The following is a 20,932-nucleotide window of genomic DNA, read 5'->3' as shown; positions in this document are numbered from 1 at the left end:
GAGGTTGGAGAGCCGACCCGACGAGAACTTGATCATCTCAAGCTCAATGAGGAGTGCTTAAAAACTGAGCTAGATTTACTCTAGGAAATGCGTGACAAAGCAAAATTATGGGAAGAAGTGTGTAAACAAAGGACAACAAGAAGGTACAACTCTAAAACCAAGTTGCACTCGTTTCAAGAAGGGGATCTTATATGGAGAATGAGAGGAGAAGCTCGCAAGTCGGCAGCTGAAGGCAAATTCAGCTCAAACTGGGAAGGACCTTTCAAGATAAAGGAAAACTTAAGCAACAGAGTTTATCGCTTACAACACCTGGATGCCCGAGAAGTTCCAAGAACGTGGAATGCAAGTCATCTCAAAATGTATTTTAGTTGATATGTAATAGACGATGTACTCTTTCCTACTCTCGGTCTTTTTTTCCCATAAAAAGGGTTTTTGGCCGAAGTAGGTTTTAACGAGGCATCACGATAATGAAAACAGACTTATCAGCTATATAAGATCAACAATTTACAGCAACTCAAGAAAACCTCTCAGCTAAGGTCGATTCACCCAAGTGAATCCCTGTCGAGAGTAAGATAAAAGAAAACCTCTAGGCCAAGGTCGATTCACCCAAGTGAATCCCAGCCGAGAGCAAAATAAAAGAAAACCTCTCGGCCAAGGTCGATTCACCCAAGTGAATCCCTGCCGAGAGCAAGATAAAAGAGAACCTCTCGGCCAAGGTCGATTCACCCTAGTGAATCCCTGCCGAGAGCAAGATAAAAGAAAACCTCTTGGCCTCTCGGCCAAGGTCGATTCACCCAAAGTGAATCCCTGCCACGAGCGAGATAATAGAAAACCTCTCGACCTCTCGACCAAGGTCGATTCACCCAGTGAATCCCTGCCACGAGCAGGATAAAAGAAAACCTCTCGGCCTCTCAGCCAAGGTCGATTCACCCAAAGTGAATCCCTGCCACGAGAAAGATAAAAGAAAACCTCTCGGCCTCTTGGCCAAGGTTGATTCACCCAAAGTGAATCCCTGCCACGAGCGAGGTAAAAGAAAACCTTTTGGCCTCTCGGCCAAGGTCGATTCACCCAAGTGAATCCCTGCCGATAGCAAGATAAAAGAAAACCTCTCGGCCTCTCGGCCTAGGTCGATTCACCCAAAGTGAATCCCTACCACGAGCGAGGTAAAAGAAAACCTCTTGGCCTCTCGGCCAAAGTCGATTCACCCAAAGTGAATCCCTGCCACGAGCGAGGTAAAAGAAAACCTCTCGGCCAATGTCGGTTCACTCAAGTTTGAATCATCTAAGTGAAATACTGATCGAGAGTATCATCACACTGACAACATAAAAAAAAAGTATTTGCCCTTGGCAATAACAGCAACTTCATTTCCAGGTGAGGTATCAAGATGATCGCCCTCAACCGGTTGATAGAAGGTGGTCCCAAGAGGATGTTGTACAAGGTGTTGGCATCAATCACCAAGTACCGAATCTTGATGGTCTTGTTGGACTTTCCTTTGCCGAAGGTGGTATATAGCTCAATGTAGCCTCTACTACCGACCCTCTCGCCTGAGAAGCCGACAACAAGGTCATCGTACGACATCATCTCAGCCTCTGGTATCCTCATTGCCTTGAAAGTTTTCCAGTAGAGGATATCGACTGAACTTCCTTGAGGATCTCGTTTTCATGACGGTGAACTTGTCGATGTCGAACGAGATCACCATGGGGTCGTCTTATGAGGGATCGACGCCCTTGAAGTCGTCGTCGGTGAAGGTGATGGGTGGCATCCTCGGTCAGAATGACACCACATTCACCTGGTGCACCGCTCTAAAGTGCTTCTTCCGGGCGCTATTGGAGCTTCCACCATCGGCAAATCCTCCGACGATGGTGTTGATGATTTCCCAGTCACCCCTTCTCTCATTCTCCCTCGGGGGGTCTTCTCTTCTTGGAGGGTCATCCCTCCTCGCTGACACTCGGGTCGGCGGTCATCTCCTCGTGCTCTCGGAGGAGAGTAATTCCTTCACTTTGTAGGTTCGTCTTTTTGGGGGGATCGTCTTGTGCTTTGGCTCCCCTGAACGAACCGCCGTAGGTGCTCGCCTGGATAAGCTCTTCTATCTTATCCTTGAGAGCATGACATTCCTCGGTGGAATGTCCGCTATTCTTGTGGTACCGACACCGTTTATTATGATCAGCATTTTCTAGCCTTGACGCCTTCTAGGGTGGAGGGATCAACTCGGCGCTGAGGGCCTCTAATATGATTCTAATAACATGATAAAGATATGACATGAACATGTTATGGATTCAACAAGAGTTGGAATATGATTAGACACTTTTTAAGATTGGATCAATGTTCTTATCATTCAAGAACTCACCAAAACACAAGTAACCAAGCCAAACTCACATAGAAACCCATTTTTGGTCATATGAACCGATTGAAACAAGAAAGAACACAAATGCACCGATTAAAAGTCCAAGAAGCACAACTATAACCACAAGAACAGCAAACCAAATGAAACTACGGAATATAAACACAAGACAAACAAGTTCTACCGATTGAAATAACAAGAAACAACAAAGACATGTTTTAGAGTTTGTTTTTGGAATGGAAATGGAAGAAGAAGATGAAAAGGACAAGGAAACTTATGTGGTTGGAGCTCTTGGAAATGTGCACGCCACTTGAAGGATGGTTGGCTTCAAGATGAGTGTTGTTGCCGCCACTTGAGAGACCAAGAATTCACTCAAGATAAGACTAGAAGAGAAGAAGACACAAGTTTCTCTCAATTCACTCACCAATTTGGTAGAGGTTCATTACTCTCAAAATCAATCTTATTATTTCACAGACCTAAGCCTTCCTTTTATTGAAGAAGTCTCTTTTAACAAGGTTGGGGTGGCCCAAGGGTAGAGTTCCTTGTAGTCTTTCGGAGGTAGGGAGGCTCCTCCGGCGATCGGCGGAGTTGCCTGAGTGGGATTGGCGTGAGAAGAAGTAGGCCTCTCAGCCTGGTTAGAAGGAACACCAGAGGCTCGTTGTGGATTGCACGCTGGTGGAGGATTTGCCCCAGGAGCAACCCTACGCGCTTGGGGTGGAGGGTTTCGCGATGATGGAGGAGGGTTAGCGGTGGACTTCGTGTGAGCCATCGCAAGAACTGCAAGGGAAAAAGAAAAAGGATGAAACGAAGCTAACAGAGAACGACTCGATTGAGGACGAAGAAGACAGAGCGAACGAACAAGAGTTCGCTGGGATGAACGTGACGAAGAACGAAGCCCTAAGTTACGAGAGAAGGAGAAAAGGAAAAAACAGTCCACAACGTATGCTTCAGACAGATAATGGATGATGCGAATCGGTTAAAATGCAGCAAATATCAACAGAAGGAGTAAAAGGGATACCTTTTTTGTGATCGGATGAGCGTTGAAGAGAGTTGGAGATTGAGAGAGTTGAGAAGCTTCGTGGTTCGCAGAGAAAAAACTTAGAACGTTCGAGAGTGCAGAAAGATGATGGAACAGTGGAAGCGTAAGGGGTTTAAGGGTTTTTCGAACGTTTTCGGAAGCGCAAACGACAGCTGAAAACGACCGTTGATGAAGCCACGTGTCAAGTGATTAAAAAAGGGGGTTTGGTGGAGCGTCAGAAAAGCAGAGGGTACGGACGTACGGAAATCCGTACCAGTGCCACGTAGATCGACGATGACGTGACCTTTTAGTCTTTTCGCTGGTCAAGTCTCACCTTAAGACTGGGGGGCTTGTGTACCGACCAGGTAGTCGGAAGTGATGACGTGACAGCAAGCGATAATATAGGCGTGTTGAGCGGAATACCTGGCTGACAGAAGGGAAGTACATCGGGAAGTCTGTGTAGTCGCCAATCGTTAAGTTGGCGTTCTCCGATCTCTAGCATATCTAACCGGCGGTCACCAGGCTTGTGTCGTGGTCGTCGTATGTAGGTTTAGGCGACCAAGTGGTTAGAGATCGCCGAAGGAGGGACATCGCCGAAAGATCAGGAACGCTTGCTTAGGGCCTTCAAGGGGTACGAGTACGAAGGATGAGGTTATCAGATGATCATTCCCTAGCCAGAGGTCGAGGCAAGGGAACAGTTTACCAGAACATGCATGATGTGCAAGTAATGCAGATCGTGATAGCGGAAGGCGAGACCACAGAGAAGGTATGCATGGTGACACCCCGTGCTCGCCACTTAGAAGAGATCGCGCTCCAAGGCAGCTATGCTCCGAGTTACTCCTTGCATGGGTAACTAAGTCGAACAGCCTGAAGAGTAGAAGTGATGCTCAAGTAGAGGACGCTCCAGATGGTGGCACGTGTACAGCTGGATATGAGCCACGTGTCCAGAGGTGTAACCGTCAGGAGAGAGAAAATGCACAGGTATATAAGGAACTTTAACGAACTTCTGAGGTACGCGCGTTTAGAACACTTCTTTACGCTTTTGAGAACACTTGAGTACGCTGAGAGAGATTTTGCACGGTTCCTTGAGTTTTAGCTTTCCTCTCTTAGATTTTTGGTGATTCCGTCACTGACTTGAGCGTCGGAGCGTGATCGGCCGCAGCGGCGCCACTCTGTCTTTTTCAGGTTCTTGAGGAGAATTGAGGTGTGAAGGACGGAAGCTAGCGTGGTGCAAAGCCGATCCAGAGGGAGATACCTTTGACGTGGCAAGACTCTTGCACTCGAGTCAACCGGCAGGATCAGGGCCCAAAGAACTATTGAGAGGATTCTTCTTCTACCTTTGGTCGGTTGGTCGTATTGCGCTTCGACTTTCCTCCTTGTTAGCTCCTTCCTTCCCTTTACTCGTCACACCTCTCGGTCTTCTCGTAACACAGGCTCTGATGGTACCTGCAGAAGACACTCTGACGCTCAAGTCAATAAAAATATTCGGCGCTCGGTTGTCATAGCACTATAGATGATGACATACCTGGATCTTGGAATGTGTGCTATTTATATTATCTTTGGTGGGCTTTCCTTATTGGACCAGGTTAGGGAGTTGGACCGCGTTTAGGGATGCATTACCTAGCTCTTAATCGCGGATTAGCTTTACTAACTTTGTTTAAGCATAACTGAACCCGAAGTATCGGTCGACCCATTGAGGTGGATTATGATATCAATCAGTCCAATGATGAGAACCGAGACATGTAATCATTCATATGGTCCTCATCGGCACACTAAATATTCTTATTTGATAAATCTATAAATAAAAGAGTTAGTATATATATATATATATATATATATATATATATATATATATATATATAAATAAAGGTCTAGCTTACGAAAACACTAATCTAATCAAACTAATTATCAAATACTCATTTACTACTGTATTGAAAAACTTATTACAAATTAGGTTTTCTTTTATTATACAAGATGAAGTTTTAAATTGATTTTTAGTTTAAACAAGCAAGAATTCCAGGAAAGTAATCCAAGCCATTAAAAATAGTTGTGTGGAGTAAATAAGCAATACTTTGGGGTCACAAATAGAAAAACAAGCTAAGCTACTTTTATCTAAGCTAAACTTAACTAATCTACCCATTTCCACACCCTTCACACATCTGAAAATGACCACGAGTTTGCGACAAAACATATAGTCTATTTTTGGTTACTTGTTATTTAGGACTAGAGGGCTGATAGTTTATTTGATTCCAAGTTAATTAGGGTAAAATAAAATCTAATTTTACTATGTTAACTGTGTTGGTTTGCATTAATTTGATTATTCTAATTAATTTTTTATTACTACATAGTTTTTTTAAACAATAAAGTTGATATGGGTTTAAGAAAGATAAATTCAAGAACTCAAATAGTTAAAAATAATTCAATCCAAGTTTTTAAAAAAAATTACAGCTAGACCAAAAAGTCAAATGAACGACTAATCTAAACTAAATTTATTAGTGTGGTAACCTATTAAGTTAGTGAAAATAAATGCTAGTGTGAGATATATTTCTTAATTTTCTAAACTAAATTTATTAGTGTGGTAACCTATTAAGTTAGTGAAAATAAATGCTAGTGTGAGATATATTTCTTAATTTTCAAATATAACTCTTGATTAAGCTCAATTTTAATCACTCAACAGTGTCGAAATATCTTTAAAATATATATGTTATATTATTATAAATAAGCATAAACATTATAAGAGATTTAATCAATAAAAAGGATGTTAATATAACTTTTAAAATACTTATTATAATAAATTATTACAATTTATAATTAGATGGTCATCGTGCACAACGAGTTTTATTATTATAAAGTATAAACAAATTATTATTTTTATCCATAAACGTGTAAAAGATTTGTAATAACTATTTACATTACGTAATATTTATTTTATTCTTTACATCGAAATTTGTATTTTTTTTTATCAACAATAAAATAAATTAAATTAAATGGAATACTTCAGGAGTATTCCAATCCGTATCCAGCAAACACATTGTTACTTCTCAAAAACTTAGAAAAATCACCCAATGTGTGACTTAACCTAAAAAAAACTCACCCCAAAAAGACTGAAACACACAAAAATTGCTAAGATCATAAGAAGAACTGAAAAAGAATTGAAACTGAATAATAACAGCACTTAGTTGGCACCTAATTCAGGGGCAAAGCTATAAGATAGAACAAGGAATAGCAGGCAAAAATGCACCAATCATGACGAGAGAAATAAACCAGTTTTGGTAGGATCCAAAAAGAAAAACAGTAGCCATGCCAGGAATTTTCTAAGGCCAACAGAAACTCCTCCAGTATTCCAGCAGTAATCACACCTAACTTTTGGCTTCCATAATCGCTAAGAACCCTTCCAGTAATGGCTTCCTAATATTCTAATATTGTTTGATGGGAAGATCTAAAATTAAAAATATACATTTACAATCCATATATTTTTATATAATTATATTACAATCTTAATATTACTATTTTAATATTTTTTATATTATTTAATTATAATTTTTTTACATTATATATTTATTTCTAAATCTATAAGAAATTATATATATCAAAACATCATTTTGTCATTGAAAACCGATACATTGAGAAAATAAAAATTAGGATTCATCAGAATTTGTTGTTCTTCACCGTGATTACGTGGCTTAGGCAATTGAAATTAATTTTTTTTAATGTAATATTTTCCATTTATATATGCACAGTAGAATATATAACTGTGTTTATGTGTTCTACAAGATTAAAACCATTAAAAACCAAAAAGAAAAGGGTGAAGTTCAGGATGGACTCAAACCCAATGTACAAATCTCATCCACAGGAGGCGCACTCCAATGCACACTTCTTTTTCTTAGCTTATGAAAATCCTTAACGCAATCTCCGATTTCCATAGACTCAATTCGCTTTCTAGCATGGGCAAGTTTTTTCCCCACGACCTGATCAAAAATCTTCTCCCAACCACTTTCCCACTCTTTGTGAGCGTCGCAGAGCTCAAGCGTACCGTTCTCCCACTCCGTCCAACTCCACTCCCTCTCCACCGACTCCATCACGGTCTCTACGCACAGACCCTTGCACACCGCCGTGCACGGCCTGCATTTCGCGCCGCTGAGCGGTCCTGGGCTCGACAACGCCGCCACCGGCACGCCGAACCGCCCCGGAGGAAAATCGTAGCGGCGGTCCGAAACAACGCAGAAGGGGAGTCGTCTCGCTACGTGTGTCACATTCTGCGTGGTGAGTTGGGCCTTAAAGGCGGCCTCAGAGTTTAGGTTGTTGAAGCCCGCGGAATCGAGGTAAGGAATAAACGAGAGACGCGACAGTGCGACCGTGGAGGTTGAGAGGTCACCTATTCCTAAACGGTCGTTTAGTCCCCCGTAGGAGGAGCCCGGTGGGACTAGGTACTTCCCCGGAACAAAGCTTTGTGGGTTCAACGGTGCGTTCCAGTACCCATCTACACGTGTTCGAACTACCCAGTCGTACGTGAAGTTGTTCTTCTGTTGGTGAGATTTTATCATTGTTAAGCACCCCTCCACCAGGTTAAAGTACTGAAGAAGCCCCTGCAAAACGTAAGCTCAATCATAATTAGCATTTAGTTTCTACGTTAGCGTCACACTTCAACTCTACGCAACTTTAGGTGGTTTAGTTTTTCTAAATGTTGATGAATGATTGAGACGGGTAGGTCCAGAGAGGAACTTCCCTCGCACTACCCTTTTAACCCTATCAAAACTGCACCAACCTTCCAAAGTTTCCACTTTTTCATCCAAATCCAAAATAAGTAATTTAATAAATAAATCCACGTTTAACAGATCTACTAAAGTACTACAATGTCAAAACTTTTTAATCTACAACATACTTACCACAAAATAAACATCCAAGGACAAAGTGGTTGACTGGTAGCTTGTGCATAAAAAGGGAAGGCTGAGGCTTCCTTTATTTTACTATATTTAAAAATTAACATTGCATGTGACAAAATTACATTTTTTTCCATCTTTTTCGTGCATATTTATCTTTAAAATGTTAGAAATTTAAATGTAATTTTGTTATCATCATACTTTTTGTGTGTTCTCGAACATTTTCCAAAAGAAAAAACCTTGCTTCCCAACTAATTAAAAAAAGTGAGGTTGAAAGTGTGCTGGATGGTACTTGAAAAGGAAATAAAAATATTCCAATACGAAAAGTAACACTTTATTGATTTGTTTATAGCCTAAATAGTGACGTTATATATTAAACTTATAGTCATTAACTTCATATATATATATATATATATATAGTATAAAACATTAGCGTTTCAAGTATTTTCTGTTAAAATTATTTCACATTTAGTATCCACATATATTTTATATGACTACTATATAATATAATAATGTGCATACAAAGAAACTTAAAAATGAAAACACCCTAACATTTTGACACAAATATTAAAAAAATATACAACTACAAGAACGTAAACAACCTTTTTTTTTTATACAAGTATTTTTAACATACAAGTATACTATACATAAATGCACAACCTAACGTGAAGGTGTTACGTGCCTGCAATAATAACCTACTCCACAGCTAAAATATTCAGACCCACTCATAAATGACAGTTTTTTCTTTCACCAAACTGAATTATATGGAATTGTTTTGGAAGATGAAAAGTAGAAGTCAAGATTTGATATGTATTTTACTTTTTTTTTTACCATAACATCCAAACTGGAGTTGTGTGAAGGGGAGGTGAAAAGGGAAGGAATTAGATACTGACATGAAAATATCTGCAAAGCTGCAACAAGGGTGACCGAGCAACTCGCTCGAATTCTTCCCCGAAACATACGAGATTCCTAAAACCCGTAGTTAACACACTATTTAAAAAAATAGGAAAAAAAAGTAATATAAATTAATTTACTGTAAATACGTAAATTCTGTGTTTATCAATTTCTTAGTAACTGTTCTTGGGTACTTAAAGAGACGATCCATCCATATTGATTATCAAAAGAAATAAGGAAAAATAAACTATGAAACAGAGCAAGCAAAATATACGCAATATACGTTTAACAATTGATTCGAAGTGGTATTTTCAGGAATCCAGAAAGGAAAACGTGGTAATGATGAATAAAAGAAAGGACAAACAGCCGCGGAAATTACCTGGATGCCGTTGGGCGAATTGTGCGCGGTGAGGACTCGAACATGTGACTCGTTCACCGGCAACGGCTCAGGGTGGAAGATTCGAACGGCGGCAACATTTGGCGCAAACTTCAAGAGCGAGAACTTGAACGTGTTTGAATCCAACGGAGTGTTGAGAAAAAGATCCGAATTGGGGTACTCCTTGAGGATATTTTCGATTATGGAGGGTCCCGTGAGTTCGAACCTCCTAGCGCCACCAACCAAACAAACGGCAATTTTGGACCGCAACAACTCCTCCTTATTCGAACCACGGTCGTCCTCGCTGGCAAAAGGAAGGCGGAGAAGAAACTGAACGGGATAAAAGGCGTTAAAACCGTTTGAAGTGGACGAATAATGGAGAGAGAAGAAGATAAAGAATAGAACGAGAGGGATGATCAACCCAGTTAAACGCCAATTAATCTCAAAAACCCATTTAGTAACGGGCTTCACAAACTTTCTGGGGCTCTTTAACATCTTTTTTTCTCCCTCGAATTCCCTGCTCTCTGTTTTCTTCTTTCGCAAAACCCTGATGTTTCCGTTTTTAGCAGCTTTGCTGTCTCGAAGGAGGGTGGTTTATCACGTGATGTGCAACGCAAATAACACAGAGATCAATAGGATGCGTATGAAAAGATGCGTGAAGAAATGGAAGGAGCATGCTTTGGTGAGAATTGGTGTTGGGTTGCATAAGAAGGTGGCGGGTACATGCGGCTATTTTGTATGACTAGAAAGAAGTTTTGGACTACCATGAAGAATGATAATTTTGAAAAGTATCCACAAATTTTCGCATTAACACACTGCACCAAATTGTAACGCCGTGTTTGAATAAAAAGATGAGGTTATGGTCATCTTCTTTCATTTATTCTTCAGTTTCCCCAATTAACAAACATTTTCTGTTGTATATTTTTCAAGAAAGATGGTTGAATTGTCGTTATGTAACACATTGGGTACACGAATTTCACAAGTTGAGTCGGTTCAAAAGTAGTGAAAATTGAAAATGTAGATGTAAATCGGGTAAGATTTTGGGAGATATTAGGTGGTTGCGAAAACTCAATCATATCCATATCTTTGAAATAAGGGGTTCAACTTTTTGTAGTACATATATAGAACCTTTGCTAAAACTTGGATATGGCTAAATATCCAAACTTAAGATCAAATAAAATAACTAATTATACTTTAAGTTTGTTTGTTTAGCATGTTTCAAATTTTTTTCTTCAATTTTTACCTCAACTATCGTCATTAGTTGACACTAGTCCACTACTCAAAACAGCGACAGTTGACTGTCAATAAATAATAATAAAATGTGCGAAAAAAAATATATGAAAAGTCATCTGAAAAAACAAGTTTAAATAGTAATATTTATAAAAAATAATTATTTCTATTGTAAAATATGCCATTAAGGGAAATTTACTTAAATGTGCAGAACACAGATCGTCCAATTTGGTACACGGGTTTAACAAAGTACGCCCAACTTAATTTGGAGATTTAAAATAATATTTGTTCCAAGTAATTGATGTAACGATATATTTAGTTAGAGCATTTACCATCTTTTGCTGATTCTTAGTCATGTGACTCTTAATCTTAATTATGATCAATTATTTTCTTAGGTCCGGATCATTAATTTATGTCTTGTTTTATTGATTATTATTTTAATTTATTGATTTTTTTCTGATTATTTATATTAATATTTATTATATTTTTGTTCATAATTATTTCAAGATTATGTATTTATTTTAGTTTGATTTGTAACAAAAAAATCTATATTCATATGACATAAATTTATTCCAAACCAAATTATTCACTAAATATCTCTAAATTTATTTGATGATATTTTTTTATTTTTTTCACTATTAATATTGAACGATAAGATTTGTTAACGGTAGATTAAAATATTACCTATCATTACACAACATCCTAGTATTGATTAATAAGATTCATATAGAATAAATTAAAATTTCAAAACGATGCAAGGCAAAAAATAGATTAGGAAACAATTGTGTTTTATTTCTAACCATTACAAAATGAGTAATTATTTATAGTAGGAATCAGTTATTCGTATAGCTGCGGAGATTGCGTTTTATTAAAAAATCCATATTTAGTTTATAAAAATTTTAAATCTAAATCTCTAGAATGATTTGGATTGTCATGGGGGTATCGGTACAATTTTTTACCTCTACATTTATTCAACATTAGTTTTAATTTTTTTCAAAATCAAAGTTGTTTTATAAATTGACTATTAATCACATTAAATGTTTCTTCTTACTGAATACTATTTTTCCATTTATAAATATATTTTTATTTTGTTTTATTTCATAATAAAGTGTGTACCGGTCAGGACGAGTCTCTCTCGGTCTTGGTGTCCGACCGTACGAGTCAAATAACATAAAAGAACATAATAAATAAACAAAACAACAAATGTTATGATAGTGTTGAATGAGTCAATTAACATCCCAAAATATACGGAAAATATTTTCAACATAACACATAAAACCGATTAACTGAAAGATACACATTTCTAGTATTAAGGGATCACTATGCATCAATTAATAACTGATATTCAACCCATCAGAGTCCGGGTCCATGAACCAATACTATAAACATAGCTCTCTGTTGAGGAATAAGGTATGTTTTTTACATTCTACCATAACACACCCAAATTAGAATACTCACTTGAGCGTCTGGGTACCTTTTGCAGGTAACCCCCGACTGACCGAGCATCACCATTGAAGGAAGGAGACTTGAAGTAATATGGAGCTCACCAACACGTCAACAATTGTATATCCAGTCACAAGTACTATCTAGGCCCCTTAGCCCATACAGATACAATTGGTGCCCATCGTGGGGTCGAGGTAGTATTCAATTTTTAGCACCAAATAAAAATCTGTGATGATGGTATCAACAAGGAATAATGCTAACAACAATCGTATGGTGGATGAGCAGATAACTATGATCCAGGCTCTCCAGGCACAAATGGAGGAGTTACGACAAAAAGGCATCGTGGATTAATTACGGAATGAAGAGGATCGATGTCGACATGAGGAGGAGATGTCCCTTTTGAAGGAGCATAACATAAATCTACAACAGCAGCTTGATGGGCATGAATGGGAAGAACAATCCTGAGCACCGCCACTAACCCCTCAAATTCATCAGACTCACCAAAGTTTTAGAAACACTCCTCTGCCGAACGACGAGGAAGATCCGAAGGGACATCCGTTCATAGACGAAATAATTGACACACCACTCCCTCCCAAGTGGAAAGGATTAACTATCAAACTCTATGATGGTTCCACTGATCCGGACGAGCATCTAAATGTCTTCAAAACACAAATGACTTTTTACACAACCAACAAGGAAGTATGGTGCAAGGTCTTCCCCACCTCCCTCCAAGAGGGACTGCTCGGTTGGTTCACTGGGCTCCCTCCTAACTCCGTCGGGAATTTTAAAGTTCTAACAACAAAGTTTATCACACAATATGCAACAAGTCGACCGCATCATACCTCACCCATGTCTTCCTTAATGTGAAACAAGAAAAAGGAGAATCGTTGAGAGCATTTATGGATAGATTTAGCAAAGTTTGCATGGGTATTAGAAACATGATGACCGAGATAGCCATGCATAACCTTGTCTCGGCAGTTCGACCAGGCCGATTCACTGAAAGCTTAATCAAGAGACCGACCAAAAATATGGATGAATTGAAGAACCGTGCAACCAAGTTCATGCAGATAGAAGAACACATTGACTATCACATGATTCATCAATTTGAAGGTGCCGATAAGGGGAAAGAGAAAGAAAAAGATAGAGGCAATAAACCTACACTAGGTCGGTTCAACTGTTTCAGAGAAAATCAGGGACCCCGGTTTCTTAGTTTCACGCCACTGACTCTTCTAAGGGGAAGAGTTTTGGACGAGGCATTGCAGACTAAGTTAATCCCGACATTAAAGCAATCACAAACTCCAAGAAATGCAGATACATCTAAGCATTGTTAGTAACTGTGTTTATTTGATTAAGTATTTTTCTCCAGGGTTAAATATTAACCTACACAGTAAACATCAAAGAAAAGTGAGATAAGAAAGTTAAGAAAACGGTATTCAAATAAAACATTAAGAAAATAAGGCCCTTTATTTTTTTTTTAAAGTTTTGTTGAAAAGAAATAAGGCTCTTTTCAAAAATATTTTTGTTTCCTTTGTGTTGTTCATTGCTCAAGATAAGCAACAACATCATAAAGTGTTATTTTTATGATTTTTTTAGATTAAGACTAAGCATTATGATTTAAAAGGAAAATGAGAGTTCAAAGTATTGCAATCTCCCTTTAAGGATTATTTTTCAACTATGCTTGTAGGAGGTGTTGTAAGACACTCCTCGTCCTTTCTAGATTTCTCTTCTTCTTTTTCAAACAAACTCTCATTTGACTTTTCTGTGGAGAAAAAGTTTATATCTATATCTGGTTTAGCTCCAAACACAAATTTTTCTTCAACCATATTCTCATAAGGGTTTTCTATGGAAGAAGAGTTTATGTCAATGTCTGGTTCAACTCCAAACAAAGGATTTTCCTTTAATTTTTTTTTCTCTCTCTTCTTTCTTGTATCTTTCTTTCTTTAAGAGCTTGTAATTTTTCTCTAAATTCTTTTTCTCTTCTATCATATTCTTTTTCTCTATTTATAAAGTTTCTTCCTTTTTTCTACAAGCTCTTTCATTTCTTCCCTAAGCTTATTCTTTCTCACATATGAAGGCTTTCTCACATATGAAGGCAGAACAAACTTTCTTCTCATACACATCTTCAATTCATCCCAATTCAATACTTTTGATTTTCTGCCAATTCTAACATCAATTTTCCTTTGTGTCCACCAAGACTTAGCATATTCCTGAAAACCTAGGGTAGCCATGGAAAATCTGCTAAACTCATCCAATTGGTGTTTTTCAAAGATTTGATCAACCTTTGTTTTCCATTCTAAATATGCTTCAACATTTTAATTTCCATCAAAGTAAGGAATGTATATTTCAGGCTCTGTAGAATAATATAAACTTCTAGGCTTAAAACACATCCCTTCGTTTTTTTGCTAATGAGGTTTATAAATCTTTCTTCTATGACTATGCTCCTCATATCTATGGCTATTTTCTTTTTGGCCCAATTTTTCATATCTATTCTTTATCTTCCTAAGCTCTTTTCCTAAGAGAGCTAGACGATTTTCTCCTTCTTTTTTTGAAATTCTACGTTCCTTCTCAAGAATGGCAAGATGAGCATCTCTTTCAATCTTTTCCTTGTCTTTCTGAATAATTTCTTGTTGCTTCCATAGTTGAAGTAACTTAAGTTCTTGAGAAACATTTTTCAATTGTTTTGATGAAGAACTTGAATCACTTCTACTATGATGAGAAGTATACATAGACATATTAAGCTTTGTATTTAAAAGAATTTTCACAAGAAGGAAAGTGAGTTTAGCACACAAGGTAAAGTCCCAGGAAAGAGAGGTGGGTCACATTGGACACTCTTAAGTACCAAGTCTTTCCTAGCCAGAACTTATCCTAATGCACTTCACAAATTTCCTTCCAATGAAAACTTCTTCAACACAAAGAGTTTTCTAAAGAAAGAAACTAAAAGAAAGTTTTAAAAGCTACAAATTTAAATTGCAAAAATTTAAACTAGACGACTCCTAATGGCGAGGCTTGTTGGTACTTATGAACCTTCAAGACTCACTCACCATCTAAAGCGTGTATCTAATAAGCAAATAAAAGAAAACTTGTAGGAGATGGAAGAACACCAAAGGCTCTTCCAAGACACCTAAAGTAAGATAATGGCAAAATTACAAAAATTGAAATCACACAAAATTTTTTAAAAAAAATCTTCAAAGTTCTCTTCTCTTCTCTCACAAGTGTTTCTCTCCAAACCTCTACTTGTTTGTCCTCCAAAGGTGAGTACTCCTCATAAAGGCCTTTGTCTTCTCTTAAGATGCTACCTAAAAGTTAGCTCAATTCTCACAAAGAACAAATCCCAGATAAAGGTGGTCATGGATTGGATTTTCAAATCCAATCCAAATCCAATCTAAATCCAAATCCATATTTTCTATAAAACTAATTTGTATTTTTACAAAATCCAAATCCAAATATTTGGATTGGATTTTAAATCTAAATCCATATTTTTTATAAAACCAATTTGGATTTTTATAAATCCATATCCAATTCAAATCAAATCCAAATCCATATTTTTATAAAACAAATTAATTGAATTTTAAATCTAAATCTATATTTTCTAAAAAAAAATTAACATAATATTAATATAATAATACGTAACAAAAAATTTAATATTATATAAATATAAAAAAATATAATAAAATTACAATTTAATTGAGAAGTTTGAAACTAGTTAATTTTACTCATATTTAAGTTCAGAAGTAGCAAAAATATAAAATGTCTAATTGGCAACGTCATGAATTTATGAATTTAACTCTCTCTGCACATGGAGAAAATTTCTACCATTCAATTCTAAACGCTAAAATCATAAGTGTCTTAGAGAAAAAAAGAGTTTAAATCAATAATATACTTTTGGATGAACTTTTTAATTTTTTTTTTCCAAAACATTTTTCATTCATATTTCACTTAAAACTCATTTATTTAATAACCAGACCTTTTACACACCCACAACATTTACACAAGCCCAAATCTAATCACCTCAATTATGTTTTATAAGATACTGATTCTCCTAAGTTCATTTTAAAGCACATTAGGAAAAATACTGTCCAAAATAAGTTAAATAAAAGGATGATTGAAATTCGTAATTTGAAGAAGATTCTTTTATCATTAAAGTGGAAATAATTATTTTTAAAGAATTATGTAAAAATTATTCTAAGTTTAAATATTATTCTGTATTTTGAGCAATAGATAAGAATTCATATTTTTATATTTTAAAACTAAATTCAGAAATAAATGTGAAGAAGATTGATTGGAAGATATACAAATTTCAAAATATCTAAAAATCATTTTCTTGAGAAAACTTTAAAATATTTTATTAAAAACACTCTCATTTAATATAATTATTCCAATTTAAAAGAATATAAAATATTTGTTGTGGAATGCTTTGTGAAGCGAGAATAACATATCTTATAACGAAAAAAAAAATCACATCAACGTGAATAGTGAAAACTGGTTGGTTCATAAAGAATTTGTTCATTAATATAATGATCATATATAGGTTAAAGCTGATTTGGTTATTTGGAAGATTTGACTAATAAGTAAAACGGAAATCTGAATTTTTTAATTTTAAAAATCTGTTTAACTAAAATGGAAATCTGATATGGAAAATCTATAAAATATGGATCCAAATAAAATCCAAATTTAAATAAATGGATTTTAGTTGGATTGGAGCCGTCTAAAAATATATCAGTTTGATTCAATTGGATTTTTTTGCCTACCTCTAATCCTAAATATATTCCACTTCAAGAGGTGAACAATAAAAACTCAATTTGAAGAGTGAAACTTAAAGGAGATTACAGATTACAAACACAAAGATTATCCATAAAATTAAAACAAGCAAGAAATTATAGGTTTTCAAGAAAGTAGACACTAAAAACAACACCTAAAGATAGGCACTAGAATTGGATTACAAAAAGAAAAATTAAAGAATATAAAAAAAATAAAATTTCAAGGTTGTTTCTCCCTACACCATATCATTTAAAAGATGTACCCAACATAAATTTTAAAACTCAACATTGCCCTTATCTTTTGTTCCGGCCGGTTAACCTGGGTCGTCTTTATGCGTGGCTTGTTCTGACGAGCTAGGGCACCTTCGTTCTGCCTCGTCTGTGTGTACCTGAAAAAGAAGAACAAAGGGGCATCCTCGCGGCCGTTTGCACTCCGACGATCAAGTCAGCTAGCAAGAAACACCAAAGTAACTAGAAACTGTATAATACTCTCAATGACTGAAACTGTATGGCTAAAACTGTGTTGCCCTAATTGTCTTGTGCTCTCAGCGAAAGCGCCGTCAAGAACAATTAGGGTTTTTCCTCTGTATGTCTATCTGGGAACTAGGTTAAAACTCATGCAACTGTGAAAAAAAAACGTACCTTACTAGGGCTCTTCGTGCCCTTTATATAGGTGAAAACTAGGGTTTACCTTTGCGTTGCTTGCTATTATCTAGGGTTCCTTGGAGAAGGTCCTTGCACCGCTATCTTTAGGATCTTAGCGTATCTGGCCCATAGACTTCCCTTATTTGGAGTGCAATGTATAACCTTATGGCCGCTTGGGCTCTAATTTGAGCGCTGTATTTATCGCGCCATCATACTGTTCGAGTGCCCTAATTAAACACGTGTCATGCATGCAGCCTTCCCTCGATACCTTTAGTGAGCACGTGGGCATTGCCATGTGCCCTTTTGACTTGATCATTTATTCTGTGCATAGGGACCCACAGTGTCGCCACCCAACTTAGGGTTATCCCATCGTGTGGGCCCCCTTTCTGTGAAATGCTTACGTCATGCGGGTTGACCCTTCGGGCGATGTCTTACTCAGGCGATGTCCTTTCTTGGGCGATGGACGATGATCCATCTCGGTGGTGACACATCTCGGCGATAACCGATTATTTATACTGAAGAACGCCGCTTTTACATACGGCGACTACGTTGACTTCTTGACTACCTACCTTTCTTTTGTCCACGTCATCATACCCGATGACTTGGTCGGTACACAAGCCCCCCAGTCTTGAGCTGATAACTTGCTTTCATCGAAAAGACTAAAGCTTGCCCCCCTACTGTCCTTGCGGCATTTTGTTGACATGTCATCTTCCGATCGATTGACGTGACATTTCTGTATCGCCGGCGCAACGTACCCTCAAGGACTCTGACGATGTGATATTCTCTGAGTGACACTTTAATCCGTACTTTGCCTCGCGACACGTGGCCCACTCATGAGGCGCTTGCTTTACCGCTTCAATCATGAGGCTCGAATCTTGAAAACCCCGCATCTCAACTTATTGTCTTACTTCTTTCGTATCTTTCTTGCACTATTCATCTTCTTCCCAAGAACTCCTTGCTCCACGTTCTTTCTTTGCGACCTTTCCTTTTGTTGCGTTACTTAACCCTTGACCTCCAGTTTCCTCACTGCCAGCACACACTAAGATGTCCACCAACCCATCTTCCTCCCGAGTGAGTCACAAGGACCTTTATCCCTGGGCTTCGAGTGAACTCCTCGACGAGTACTCTTGCTTACTTTCTACTAGGGCCCTGAGGGAACACGTGGGGGAAGCGTGCTCCTACGACCATCGTGCCTTCGCAAAGAGGCACGATGATGACATCGTCGTGCTCCCTTGTTCCATGGGGGAGCCGGTGTGCGGGGATGAACGATCCAATAACGGGGTCCCCTTTTTCTATTTTTACCAAGTAGTTTATAAGTGCGTCGGCGTACGCCTTCCCTTTTCCAGGTTCGAGAGGGAGCTGTTAACGGAGATGAACACCGCACCAGCCCAACTGTACCCTAACAGTTGGGCCTTCGTGAAGGCATTTGAAATCTTGTTTGGCTTCCTTGGATGTGCGCCTTCTGTGGACATTTTTCTTCACTTCTTTGAGGTGAAGAGGCAGAGAAACAATCTTTGGGTAACTCTTAGCAATGTCCCTGGTAGGATTCTTTTGATTCCTTTTCAGCAAGCCTTCACAGGGTGGAAAGGCAGGTTCTTTAAGGTATGCTGTTCCAGCTTGGTGCCTTCTGCCCTGGACGGCTTTCCTTTGTACTGGACAAAGGACGCCAGAGCCTTGAAATCTAAACCCCTTAAGAAGCTGTCTTCAAGGGATCAGGAAGCTTGCAAGATCCTGACCGGTGTTGGAGGATTTGATGCGGCTGCTTTAATAAGCTTGGAGTATAATGCCGAGCTTCTGGAAAGATATATATGTGCGTGAGGCTTTTCTCATGACCTTCCCACTTCTTGTTGGATCTCTTGTATGATTTCGCTCAGAAATACTTTGTTTCACGTATGTCTCTTACTATACTTTACTCCTTTCTTTCACGTAGGTTCAAAGATAAACGATCATCAGAGGACGCTTCTGACTCGGGCTTTGCGGTTCGGAGACGGGGCATTTCCGTCGTATTGCTCTAAGCCTGGGGCCACTGATGAGTGATGTGTTCTTGCTTTTGTGCAGATATTAGGATGTGTATAGGACTACAATTCCATTTTGCAAATGTTACAAACTTTGTCTGTAACCCTAACATTGGTTCGAAGCCTTTCTTTATGTCGAATGTTGTTTAAATTATCTTGCATGCTTGCGTTCTTTGTCATGCCGCGCGCGTCACTCCGATATTGCCTTTATGCTCGGCGTGAATTTAGATAGCATTTGTTCGTTTCCCATTCCTTAAACATCCTGTTTCTGATTGCCTTGTTTATGGCTCTGCTCGGCCTTCGCTTTCGTGAGGGATGCCTTTCCGTTTGAGCTTTCCTACTCGAACCTTCAGCATTATCGCGCCCGAGCTCATTGGGATGGTTGGCGACGTACTGCTTGTAGCGATGTCAGACCGCCTAGTCTTTCGTTTGACGACGACCCCGTCGGCGGTCGTGTATATTTTGCAGACCGCCCCTTCGCACTACCCGATCACGTCATCGCCCTTGGTGACTCGGGGAGGATAAGTTTAAACTTTGGCGATCTACGTGGCTTCGCGCGCTAATGCGCACGCTGGTACTGATTTGACATTTTACCAACCCCCTCCCATCAAATGACACGTGGATTCATCGATGGTTGTTATTTCGTGTCGTTTGCGCTTCCCGTAACCTTCAAAACTCTAAACTTCTCGCGCCACTCCACTGTTACATTATCTTCCTGCTTCACTTTCAAACTTTTCGATACGCTCTGGTGAACGCTTCGTCTCCTTAATCATCATTTCCTCGCACGCTCCTCCGATCATAAAAAAGGTAAGCCTTTTATCACTTTGTTGGTGCTCACCGCATTTTGATTGACTTGCATCATCCCTTAACTGCTTGACGCATACTTTGTGGGCTGTTTGTTCTCTGTTTTGCCTTTTCCTGCGTTTTTAGGTTTTTCTTTCCCTTCCTACGACCTTCGTTGTTCATGCTGATTTCCCTTCCTATTTTTCGAATCGAATCATTCTTTTTAGCAACCCTCCGCTTTCCTTTTCTTACTTTCCTTTCGTCTTTCCTGCAGTTCTCGATGGCTCGTACAGGTGCCACCCCTGCACCCTCTCGAAACCCTCCTTCAAAATCTTGCAAACAACCTTCGTCAGGAAACCCCTCCACGTCTCGTAACCCACCTAGAGATCCTGGCATCCTTTCAAACCGGGCTCAGAGGCCTGCGCCCTCTCGTCCCAACCAATCGCAATCAACTCCCCCACAAACTAGCGCCACCGCCCGTCCCATTCCCGATTACAAACTGTTGTACTCATGGGCTCCTCCAGCTCTGCTGAACGAGACTTCCTTGATT

At 38.4% G+C, this 20,932-nt stretch overlaps 1 protein-coding gene across 1 annotated transcript; it reads right to left on the bottom strand.

Annotated features, from left to right (window-relative positions):
- Nucleotides 1-7,093: 7,093 nt before the first annotated feature.
- LOC137822557 (uncharacterized) lies at nucleotides 7,094-10,504 on the bottom strand. Its single transcript, XM_068627461.2, has 2 exons — nucleotides 9,513-10,504; nucleotides 7,094-7,945 (listed from the first exon to the last, which is right to left on the bottom strand). The coding sequence occupies exons 1-2, from the start codon at nucleotides 10,002-10,004 to the stop codon at nucleotides 7,172-7,174; spliced, it is 1,266 nt and encodes a 421-aa protein (XP_068483562.2). The 5' UTR covers nucleotides 10,005-10,504; the 3' UTR covers nucleotides 7,094-7,171.
- Between the last annotated feature and the right edge of the window lie 10,428 nt (nucleotides 10,505-20,932).

This window comes from Phaseolus vulgaris, chromosome 9, assembly GCF_051622355.1.
Source record: "Phaseolus vulgaris cultivar YP4 chromosome 9, ASM5162235v1, whole genome shotgun sequence".
NCBI classification, from domain to species: Eukaryota; Viridiplantae; Streptophyta; class Magnoliopsida; order Fabales; family Fabaceae; genus Phaseolus; species Phaseolus vulgaris.
This window is presented reverse-complemented; position numbering and strand designations above follow the sequence as displayed.